Here is a 12,071-nt window from a genome sequence, read left to right as displayed (position 1 = left end):
TCTGATTCCCACAAAGGACTGAGTCAGGGCACCTCAGGAAAGGCCATGGCCCAGCACTGGCAGAATCCCAACCCTCCTTGGGATGGGGAGAAAGGCTTGTGCCTCCAAGGGTACCGACTCTGATTAATAAGAATCAAATCTCAGATAACCTCTGATGTTTATAAGAAAATATCAAGGCAATAAAGGTATAAAGTACTTTCCTATTATCCTTTCATTTAATGCCCTCCATAACCCTGAGGTAGATAGGCGCTGTTCTAGATTTGCATAACTGAGATCCAGAGAGAAAAGGGGCTACACAGATAAGTCACAGAGGACATACAAACCTGGGTTTGCATTCCTGACTCAACTACTTGTGGATGGCTCATGCTGGCAATATTTTAAACCTCTCTGAGTCTCAGTTTTTTTCATTCATTCAATGGTGCTAATAATACCTACTCTCTGGATTGTGGTGAGGGGTAAACAAAACCCTGAACAAAGAGCACTGAGGTTAGGACTGAGCATAAGACATCTTTAGTGGTGCAGTTTCCAGCACTGTAACAGCAGAGGGCAGTGTGACTGGCAGGGCCTCAAGAGCACCAGATGCTCTTACTATTAACAATTTAAAATATATACATAGTGGGGCAGGCACCCCACTTACAGGAAATCCTTGCTCAGGGTTCTGGGCATTAAGAAGAGGGTAGGATAGGTCTGGGACAAGATAGTGTTGATCAGTGTGATCAGTACCCTGGGGAGGTTTGAGATTATTCAGCAGTCATTTCTCCCATTTTACAGATGAGAAAACTGAGACCAAGAGACAGATTACAGAGGGAGACATTAGGTAATGGAGGGAGATGAGCCAGTGATCAGGCTGGGGTCACTGAGAAACTGCATCTACTGAATCCTTGGTCAGAGTTCTCAGCATGACCTCACCCGGAGCTCACCTACCTACTGCTCTTGCCCTTTCCTTCTCTCGTTCCATAAAGATGGTCCTCCCAGGAAGCCCTTTGTGTCCACAGATCTTCTCAGATCGCCTCTCAAATTCCACAGATCTCAGCCCACTTTCCCAGCATTTGCAGGGACTGACTTCCATAAACATGTTATTAAAATGGGTGGCTTTCAAATTATGTCAGGAAGTTAAAGGTGAGAACTTGAATGAAGGAAATCCAAAGGGCCCCTAAAGAAAAACTAATACCCAATTCTAAGCGTGGAAGACATCTTTGGTGTTGCAGTTTCTGGCACTATAACAGCAGAGGGCAGTGTGACTAGCAGGGCCTCAAGAGAACCAGAGGTCCCTCTGAGACCAAGGACCCAAGGATAAGGCAGTAATCGTCCTCATCTCCTCCTCTTCAGAAAAGATTTGAGGGCTTTTGTCCCAGAGCCTTTGCTTCAAGGTCCTCAGGAAATCTCTTGCCCCCTGGGAGAGACTGTGACCTGGAAGCCCAAAGAATTTTACTGGAATGAACAGGCTAGATCCAAGACTCAGATTTGAACCAACATGTACCGTCTCATTGAGTCCTGTTTCCCAACCCTCCCCACCCTCTATCCAGGCAGTATCTCTGGATCCCTGGAAAACAGAAACTGGCTTTGCTTTAGAGACCCAGGCAGGAGTCGGCAATGGAACTGAGTCCCCGTTCTGACACTGGTTGTGGCAAGACACTCCTTGATGCTGGGCTTGGTGTGTCTATCTGCAGAGGAGGGGAGAAGGTTGATATGATCCTTTCTCGCCTGCCTGTTCTGATTTTGGTATCCGTCAGGGGTTCCTCTTGCTTTAGTAACAGTGTGGCCCTCTCTGCACTTAGGGGGCCAGGACATCTTCATGACAGAGGAGCAGAAGAAGTACTACAATGCCATGAAGAAGCTGGGCTCCAAGAAGCCCCAGAAGCCCATCCCACGGCCCCTGGTAAGCCCCAGAGTTTTCCTCTAGCACAGCCTGTCTGTGAATCCAACATGACAGTCTATGCCTGTGTCAGGCAGGGGCTTGAGGGAGTGCTGTTTATGGAGGAGAAGATCTGGGTTGACATTGGGATGAGGGTGATGAGAGTTCCTAGGCCCAAGGAATGAGAAGTCCAAAAGAAGCAACTCTGGTCTTCTGAAGTAAACGTACCTTTTACAGCTATTTGAAATGAATCTGTTTGGGGGAGCACTGAGTTTCTCCAACAGTTTTAGAGTTCAAGCATAGGATTGGAGGCAGATTAAGCTAAGTGACAGTAAGGGTAGTTAGAACCCAGGGATTAAACTTGTGTGGTTACATATCATGGTCTAGGTTCACAGTGGATCTCCAGTATCACCCTATATTCTACCCCATGCCTATAGGTATAGAGAGGAAATGACCACAACTCAACTCCCCCACCAGGATCCAAGATGCAGACATGGTCATGGTCGAGTGGCCCAATAGGAACCAAAAGTTATCCCACTTGGATTTAAAGATTGGTCAAAAATTAGGACCAGACTCTAGTTTCACTCCTTTTTTCATAAAGATCTCAAGATCTCCATTAAATACACTACCCACACCACACATGATATCACCTAAGTTCTTCTCAGCCCTCTACCAGAAGATAGAAAACATCAAGCCTCTGAGAGGCCCCAAGATAGCACTTTTTTGGGAATGGATGAACAGGTTTGTGGGTGAAGATATTGATGTGTCAGAAATTTTTGCTGATCCTCTTCAAAGAATTTCCCAATCATCCACTCCAGTGAATAGAATTGGCCCTGTGTCCCTTTACATAAACTTTCTGTGGCTAAGATGCAGCATTTGTGAAGAAAATCACAGGTATTGCTCGTGGCACAATTTCATTAGCCCTTCCCCACACAAGGGCAAATTCCAAAGGACCTTTAACAAAGGAACAAGCCTTTCCCTAAATGAATTATAGAGACTTGCATTCTGTTAGCCAAGGTATTAGATTTTTTAAATCAAGGTATAGGATTTGCATAATTTACTTCAAATTTTGTCAGAACAAAGTCAAAAACATTTACAAGAGAAAAAAAATGATGACTTTTGACACTTTATTTTGAAATAGTGGTCATGAATTTATTACTAGTCTAGATTCTGATAAGAAGTGTTACAGTGGGGAGTGGGGAGTGATAGGAGGTTCAGACCTCTGTAGGGACAGATCTTTCTTCCTAAACCCCCCATATGATCAAGATAACTGGATTTGAGTGAGCCTGAGCAAAAGTCCTTAGGCTCATTGAGTATCCCTCCATCAACAAGTTCAATGGGGAGGAGCAGGCTCAAAATTAAAATTAGGTGAAAGGCTGAGTCCCAACTACATTCAAGTCATGGGTAATGAGAGGAGGACCCTAAGACTTACTGAAAAGCAAGCAGCCGAGTCCACACTGGCCTTTACTGGTGGCTGGAGTAAGGTTGAATCCACATTTGAACCAGATACCAAAGAAGTGTATGCTAGGGGCAACCATTGGCAAAATCAAGAAGGTTTTTTGGCACCTTCCCCCACATACTACTCAATCTGTCTTTGACATCCCAGCTTCTTCCCTCTCATCACCCAACCCCATAGGCTGCCAAAGAAAGCTTCCTCCCCTCAAGGAAGACAACATTCTTACGACAAGATAAATCATATTTTAAAAAGGGACCCTGGAGAGGCATCTACCTACAAAGGCAGGACCCTAATGTTGAAATTCCAGGCAGTAAATAAGAGTGGGAGACAGAGTTGACGGTCAGCCAGAAAGACCTGCAACAAAATCACCATTTCTCCTAATTAAGCTGCAACCAGGATCCTCCCAGGATGGCAATGGGGGAGTTCTCCACATGTGGAGGGAAAGTGAAACCTCACAACCAATGCTGTTCCTGAGATTCTCTATCCTTTGAATGGAAGGGGAGTGGATTACTAATTCACTCTCAACCTTATGCTGGCCTTAGTGGAGGAACGTGGCTCTCCCCTTAATATTCTGGCCCAAGCAAGGTAAACACTCTTTCCTTTGTTCCCTAATTTAGCATTGCTGAGGCAAGGCTAGAACATTTAAACAAAACTTTGAGGTCACAGGGATGCCAGCAGAGAAACCAGCATGAAGCAGAGTCCAAGCACCAACTGCAGATGGCTGCTCTCCAGGACCCATATGTCTTGGACAATCCTAGCTCCTGATCAGCATCCATATGACAGGCAACATCTTTGACACCCACATGCCCAGTGGCACAAGCCTGATCATCTTACCTCTTCAAAGTCTAGAACCAAGAAAGAAATCCAAGGAAAAAGGAAATTCCCACTCCCAACTAAGACCCTTCTTCCCAGGCCCAGCTTGCTTTTGGCCAGATTATTGGCCCTGGAATGTCCACCTTCTCCCCTTAGGAGCCCCAAAGCTCAAGCTGGTCATACCAGCAAAGCACTGACACAGGACTTCTGCCCCGTCAGTGCATGGGTGCCATTTCATGACAGAGCTTACCACACAGGAGCCCCACACACCTCCTCTCACCTCTGATGATGCTCAGGCTCTAAATCTTGTTTCTTCCATAGCAAAAGCTAAGGATTCAACAAGACTGGAAAATTTTATTCTTTAACATTCCCTGCTACAGAAATCAATAAAAGCAAGTCTCACATACTCCGCTTTATAGAAATATAACAGGTTCTAGAGATTATCACATCATCAATCACCCACTTCATCATCTCTGAGAGCACCAAGGGTTGCAAAGGTATGATCCCTGACTATGGGCTAAACCAAGAGCAGCTAGCAAGTCACAATATCCAGGGCAAACTTCACACCCAGCCACTTAGCGATGCTGTTGCCTGCTGTGTTTAATTAGAAATCATGTGACCATGAATGGGCCTGTATTCTTTCACCATTTTCAGTGATGAAATGGAAGGGATTAGTGGCTCAGCAATCCCCCTCCCACCCCAGGAAAGATGTGAGCCAGCAGTTCTGCCCTGAGCCAAGGCCACTTGGATCTGGTTCTTTGCTCTAACCCAACAGGAAAGGAACCCATCCCCACCATGAAGCAGAAGGCAAGGATCAGCCTCATCACAGTACTTCCCCCTCTGCCTGCTGTGCAGCTCCCTTGCGCTCCCTGGCAGGAATCAGACAGGTTCTTCTTTTCCTCTCTCACAGCCACTCATGCAGAGGCCACACATCCCATACATTCAGTATGCACCCTTGGTACAGAATTGAATTTAGTCAAATAAAGGGTGACTTTAAATTTTTATTTGAGCTGTGGTTAACTCAGAGCTGCCCATTCTGTCTTCCACTCATTTACCAATTTGTAGAGCATCTATTGCAACCAAGAACTATGCAGACACCAGGGTTAGAGCAGTGAGCAAGACAGACAAAGTTCCTACTCTTATGGAGATTACAGTCCAGTGACAGAGGCAAACAATTGGCCAAATTTGCACATATATATTAACTCCTGGCTGGAGAAATTATCAAGGGAGAAAAAATGGGGTGAAGAGCGAAGGATGTTCAAGACTGGGCCTTGAAGAGCTCTGATGTCTAAAAGTTGGGTCAAGTAGACTATAAAAGAGCATCACAAATGGCAAGAAAAGAAGCAGAAATGTAAACCATGGTGGAAACCAAGAGAGCAACATTTCAAGGTAGAGGGGGTACTAGGCAATGTCAGACAAGTGTCCTTGGATCTAATATTATGGGAAGTCATTCATGATCTTAGTGGGAACCATCTCAGTGTCAGGATAGAGGCAAAAACTCCGTTGACGTGGGCTGAGGAGTAAATGAGGGACAGTGATTGTCACAACTCTTTCAAGAAATTTTGCTTTGAAGGTGGGCAGAGATCTAAGATGGTAGCTGGAGGGAGATGTAAGTTTCTGGAAGATTCTGCTTTAAGTTAGGAGAAACTGGGTAATTAGAGATTTGTGCAATAAACCAAGAGACAAACAGTAATGCATATGGACATTAATGTTGCCTAGGATAATAGCCAAGAGTGAGCAAATGTGGCCAAAAGTGGGCAAATATGGCCAAGAGCCTCCTCACCCATCAGTAATGAGGCAGAGGGACCAAGAGGTTGGCAAGTGACAGTAATGAGGAGGTGACAAAGCTAGGTGGCAAAGCTACAAAGCAAGAAGGGGTTTTACAAGACACAGGAAGGACAATAGTATAGAAGGGTCAGTGGTGAACAAAGAGAACCCCAGACCCGACCCCGAGGTACATGGGGTAGGGGAGAATGGCAGCCTTTGAATAGGGGGAGATACGTGCAGATCAAGGCAGGTGAGCTCCATAGAGGTCAGGGGAAGGTTTGGGAGGTCAAAGAGTGGGGAATGGGGTTGAGATCAAGGACTCACAGAGCAGTAAGATGTTCACAGCACTAAAAAAAGAGAGGATCACACTAAGAGCTTTTTAAAGACACCATAAAAATAACCAGATGTAAATGATCTCTTGGTTATCCAGGCCACTTTGGATATTCCTTCCAAGATGCAAACAACTAACACTTGACCCCATGCCCTATACCTGTATTTGCTTAGGCATTTGCATAGCACCAGGAGTAGAGGGAACATTTCCAAGAATAAGTTTCCCCTTTGCACTTGACTTTACTCTCAGCAAAGTAGCTCAAATTAATATTTCAAGCAGCTCTTGAACTCTTGCAATGTGCAGGGCACTACAGGGAAACAAAGTTAAGGAAGGTATAGCCCTTGTCCTCAAAGAGCTCATTGTCTAGTAGAGAAGAAGAGATGCAGATATGAAATACTAGAACTCAAGGCTGACTGAAAAGTGGGAGCCCCAAAGGGACAGGGCAGTGTGGTGTCACGTGACTAAGGGAAGCTCCATGCAGTAAGTAGAGCTTAAAACAGATGAATTACTCAAGACTGTTGGAATTTAGGCAGCCAAGAGAGGGGACCAGGAGGGCATTGCAAATAGAGGCAAGGGCACAGACCAGGACAAAGGAAGGGCCTGGTGACATCAAAGGGCCAGGAGAGGTATTAAGGACTTGAACTGGGGCAATGAGGTAGAGTCAACTAAAAGTGAAATTTGGAAGAGGTAAGGATAGTATTTGGCTTCTGTTCAGATGTGGAGTGTGATGGAGACAAAACTCACCTATGGATAATACAGATGCCTGGTTTGTGTTGGCCCAAAGGCCCTGATGCCACTATCTCCTGTTTTCTCAGAACAAGTTCCAGGGTTTTGTCTTTGACATTGTGACCAGACAAGCTTTTGACATCACCATCATGGTCCTCATCTGCCTCAACATGATCACCATGATGGTGGAGACTGATGACCAGAGTGAAGAAAAGACGAAAATTCTGGGCAAAATCAACCAGTTCTTTGTGGCTGTCTTCACGGGTGAATGTGTCATGAAGATGTTGGCTTTGAGGCAGTACTACTTCACCAATGGCTGGAATGTGTTTGACTTCATTGTCGTGGTTCTCTCCATTGCGAGTAAGTGGGCAGTCAGGTGGTGGGGAAGTCCCACCTCTGCTTGGGGGTCTTTGGGATACTCTTCTAAAATCAAGGAAATAACCAACGAACTTTTTGAAATACATGTTTATGTTAGAAGAACCCTGTATTTGCAGCATTCCAAGAGCAGAAAGTTTTAAATGCCTTGGGCTACTGTCTCAGTGAAATGAAGAGGTTCTATTGATTTTCTCTATGCTCACATGAAGTGTTTTCAGGTGCCTACTGTGTGCACAGCCCATGGCCAGAACCTCAGGGGCTGACAGGGAATAATCATTCCTCCTGAGAACCTCAGACTGTAAGATGATGGAGCCTCCAACAGACCTTGCTTTTACGGTCTTGAAAGCAGGGGGCGGGTGGTGTAATGTGAGGTGAGTCTTAAAATACGTTCTGGAAAAGGAGGTGGGTTGCCATCAAAGTGAGGAAAGACTGGGAGGAGATTGTTCAAAGGAGATTCTCAAGTCTAGGGTCTGGAATTAAATCTCTACAGAACTGTTCTATTAGGGAACATCAGTGATAAAAAAGTCAAGATATCAATGGCAAGAAATTAAAACCCTTAAGGCCCAGTCTGGGTGTTGTTGAATGACAGGTCCAGTATTTTGGGCCCAATGGTGTTCAGAAAAAATTACTAGAGTTAGAGGCTAACATGGGGAATGGAACTGCCATGATTGAATACTTACTAAGTTCTGAGCACTGAGCTGGGCTCCATGAATGTTCACAGCTGCCCTGTTAAGCAGGTGTTATTATCCTCATTTTATACATTTAAAATTGAGATTCAGAGATCAAGAATATTATGCAGGGTCACAGAGTTTCCAAGGGGTGAAGCTGAATTTAGACCAGGCTCTGATCTCCTAATGAACTTGCTGCCTGTCACCAACAGCCAAGAGACTGTCCCTGGACTTATGGTTTAGGTGAAGTTTGACCCTATAAAGGCCAAATCACAGCTCACCAACTTCACCTGGCATTATCAATGTATATTAATTGGTTATATCCTGACCTGCTTACTTTTCGTGTCGGGGCATAGCTGTAGATTTAATTTCACACTGATTTACTACCAAGAGCTGAGAGTATCTAAATACAACTTGGCAGCATTCATCAACCTCCCCACCTTCGTGCTGAAACACAGCCTTTGGTTGCATGTATTTCTGGGGATTTCAGTTTGTTTTTGTTCCTGTTTTATTTTGATATTGCTACTCTGTTTTCTAATACTTTATTGAGGTATGATTGACATGGAAAAAACTGTACATGTTTAATGTACACAACTTTATGAGTTTGGAGATAAGTATACACCCATGAAACCATCACCACCATCAATGCCAGAAACATGTCCATAACCTCCAAATATTTCCTCCTGCCTATTTATTTATTTATTGGGTGCTAGGAACACTTAAGATTTATTCTCTCAGCAAATTTTTAAGTAGACAACACAGTATTGCTAACTACAGGCACTATGCTATAAGTAGAGCTCTAGGATTTATTCATGTCACATAACTGAAAGTTTGTACACTTTGACAAGTACCTCCCCAATTTCCCCTCCTCCCAGCTCCTGGAAACCACCATTCTATTCTCTGCTCCCATGAGTTTGACTATTTTATATTCCTTATATAAATGCAATCATGTCGTTTTTGTCCTTCTGTGTCTGGCTTATCTCACTTAGCATAATAGGAGTTTTTGTTGGTTGGTTGGTTAGTTGTTTTCTTTTTGTTTTGTTTTGTTTGTCTTCCAAAGTGAAAGATTCCAAAGCCTATTTTGATTTTATATTAAAGAAGGGAGCTTGTTTATGTATCAGTAATATAGAAATAAAACATAGCCAAGTACTTAGTTCTGTGATGGGGATATCTGAACTACCAGTTCCTGTAACTTACAGGGTAGCACCATCCGCTGGGGCAGGAATCCCTTATAGAGCTGGAAAATAAGCAGAAAAACCCACATATCAATCTTTCTGCCTTCTCTCCTTACCTCCCTTTCTTCCTTCTCACCAGCAAGAGGCAATTGGGTATCTAACTGTTACAAGTACACTCATTCTCCCTTAAAATACAAGTAACACTCATTCTCCCTTAAAATAAGATCCTGGAGCAAATTAAAATATGCTGTAGACCAGTTGTCTGGCAGAAAATTTTACCAGAGTATATAGACAAATAATGTACCCTACACTATGGGAACATGTCCTAATTAAAATGGAATTTCACAAAAGTTCTTCCACAAAGATTTTATAATCCAAAATTATAATTATTTCCCAAGTCCCATTATACTTCCTTCCTCTTTCCAACACAATATTGTGACCCATGTGCACAACGACAAAGGGCAGGTTAGGGGAGAGGGCCCAAGGAACCCGGCAAGGAGCGAGAGCTTGCTGCTACATCCCTCACCATTTTTCCTGTGAGATGTTGAACCTCTCTTACCTAAAGGCCTTGCCTCAACTTTGGTGGAGGCCTTTGGTACAAATAGGGGTCCCCAGGTCCCCAAGACCAAGCTTCAAACATCTTCAAATTAGATAGCACATAGAGGCACATATACATTCTTTATATTTCCAACTTTGTTCATAGTTGGAGTTGGGGGCAGTAACTGACCCCCAAAGAAAACCTATCTCCAGGCCCTAACATAAAGTTCAAACACAGCTGGAACCAAAAAAAAAAAAAAAACAAAAACAAAAACAAATTAAGCCATTGTGCAGACAGCTGGCCATTCAAAGCCATTCTACTTTAGCTGTCAGCCAGTTGCCCAACTCCTCAGGCCCCCTTGTAATTAACACCAGACTCCATACAGTTAGCCATGGGACCGGGTGCCAGAAACAGAATCAATCTTCACAGTAGGAGGTAGGGAGAGGAATCACGGGGGGTCCTGGCCTTCACAGAGCACAGGACCAGAGAGAAGGAAAAGGCATGACCCAAAGGCTGCAGTATCAGGAAGGAGCAGAGTCTGTGTCATAGACGAAAACAGGCCAAAGACTGTGGGCCTGTGGAATAAACTGCAATCACTTCCGGCTGAACTTGGCTGCAGAAGATAAGTTTTTGACTGTGGAGGTTGACCAAGAGGATGTTCTGGGTGGAGGCAAGATAACATGGTAGGAAGGGTAAGACTGATGAGGAAGAGAGGACTTATGCAATGGGCGTTTACTGAGCCCCTACTTTGTGCTACCTACCGTGCCAGGCTCCGAGGGCCCAGAGTCCTCAAATATGGATGCCCAAGTGGCGGTCCATGCCAAGCAAAGCAGAGTGCCATCACAGCCAACTTTGTCAGGTCTCACAGCTGGAGATACTAATTAGATAATTTCCCCCTTCTTTTAAAGGCCTGGTTTTTTCTGCAATTCTTAAGTCGCTTCAAAATTACTTCTCCCCGACACTCTTCCGAGTCATCCGCCTGGCCCGAATAGGCCGCATCCTCAGACTGATCCGAGCGGCCAAGGGGATCCGCACACTACTCTTTGCCCTCATGATGTCCCTGCCCGCCCTCTTCAACATCGGGCTACTGCTCTTCCTTGTCATGTTCATCTACTCCATCTTCGGCATGTCCAGCTTTCCCCATGTGAGGTGGGAAGCTGGCATCGACGACATGTTCAACTTCCAGACCTTCGCCAACAGCATGCTGTGCCTCTTCCAGATCACCACGTCAGCCGGCTGGGATGGCCTCCTCAGCCCCATCCTCAACACGGGGCCACCCTACTGTGACCCCAATCTGCCCAACAGCAATGGCACCAGAGGGGACTGTGGGAGCCCAGCCGTGGGCATCATCTTCTTCACCACTTACATCATTATCTCCTTCCTCATCGTGGTCAACATGTACATTGCAGTGATTCTGGAGAACTTCAACGTGGCCACAGAGGAGAGCACCGAGCCCCTGAGTGAGGACGACTTTGACATGTTCTATGAGACCTGGGAGAAGTTTGACCCAGAGGCCACTCAGTTTATTGCCTTTTCTGCTCTCTCAGACTTTGCAGACACTCTCTCTGGTCCCCTGAGAATCCCAAAACCCAATCGAAATATACTGATCCAGATGGACCTGCCTTTGGTCCCTGGAGATAAGATCCACTGCTTGGACATCCTTTTTGCTTTCACCAAGAATGTCCTAGGAGAGTCCGGGGACTTGGATTCTCTGAAGGCAAATATGGAGGAGAAGTTTATGGCAACTAATCTTTCAAAATCATCCTATGAACCAATAGCAACCACTCTCCGATGGAAGCAAGAAGACATTTCAGCCACTGTCATTCAAAAGGCCTATCGGAGCTATGTGCTGCACCGCTCCATGGCACTCTCCAACACCCCACATGTGCCCAGAGCTGAGGAGGAGGCTGCATCACTCCCAGATGAAGGCTTTGTTGCATTCACAGCAAATGAAAACTGTGTACTCCCAGACAAATCTGAAACTGCATCTGCCACATCTTTCCCACCATCCTATGAGAGTGTCACTAGAGGCCTTAGTGATAGAGTCAACATGAGGACATCTAGCTCAATACAAAATGAAGATGAAGCCACCAGTACAGAGGTGACTGCCCCTGGGCCCTAGTGAGGACACTCCAGCCTGAGTATGTTCAGTTATGATGTGTCCTTCTGCTCTGTGTTAACTTTTTCCCGCTACAGATCACACCCAGCTACAGCCTCGGCAATGCATGCCACTGGTCACAATGTCAGAACTGGGCAGGGAATGCAGCTGGTAACCACCTTTGAAAAAGCCCTCATACACAAAAAGGAGTCAGAAGCCAAGAGTACTTTCACTGTGATTTCCCTTCTGAATTTCAATATCAGATCATG

At 45.1% G+C, this 12,071-nt stretch overlaps 1 protein-coding gene across 3 annotated transcripts in view; it reads left to right on the top strand.

Moving 5' to 3' along the window:
* SCN10A (sodium voltage-gated channel alpha subunit 10) overlaps nucleotides 1-11,826 on the top strand; it is a 98,441-nt gene extending 86,615 nt beyond the window's left edge. For all 3 annotated transcript variants that reach the window (XM_010371499.1, XM_010371498.1, XM_010371497.1), the window contains 3 exons: nucleotides 1,775-1,879; nucleotides 7,038-7,308; nucleotides 10,613-11,826. In XM_010371499.1, coding sequence (XP_010369801.1) covers nucleotides 1,775-1,879; nucleotides 7,038-7,308; nucleotides 10,613-11,826 — 1,590 coding nt within the window. The remainder of the gene's footprint in view (nucleotides 1-1,774; nucleotides 1,880-7,037; nucleotides 7,309-10,612) is intronic.
* Nucleotides 11,827-12,071: the final 245 nt, after the last annotated feature.

Source organism: Rhinopithecus roxellana, chromosome 1, assembly GCF_007565055.1.
Source record: "Rhinopithecus roxellana isolate Shanxi Qingling chromosome 1, ASM756505v1, whole genome shotgun sequence".
In the NCBI taxonomy this organism is placed as follows: domain Eukaryota; kingdom Metazoa; phylum Chordata; class Mammalia; order Primates; family Cercopithecidae; genus Rhinopithecus; species Rhinopithecus roxellana.
The sequence above is the reverse complement of the archived record's forward strand: the minus strand, read 5'-3'. Positions and strand labels throughout refer to the sequence as shown.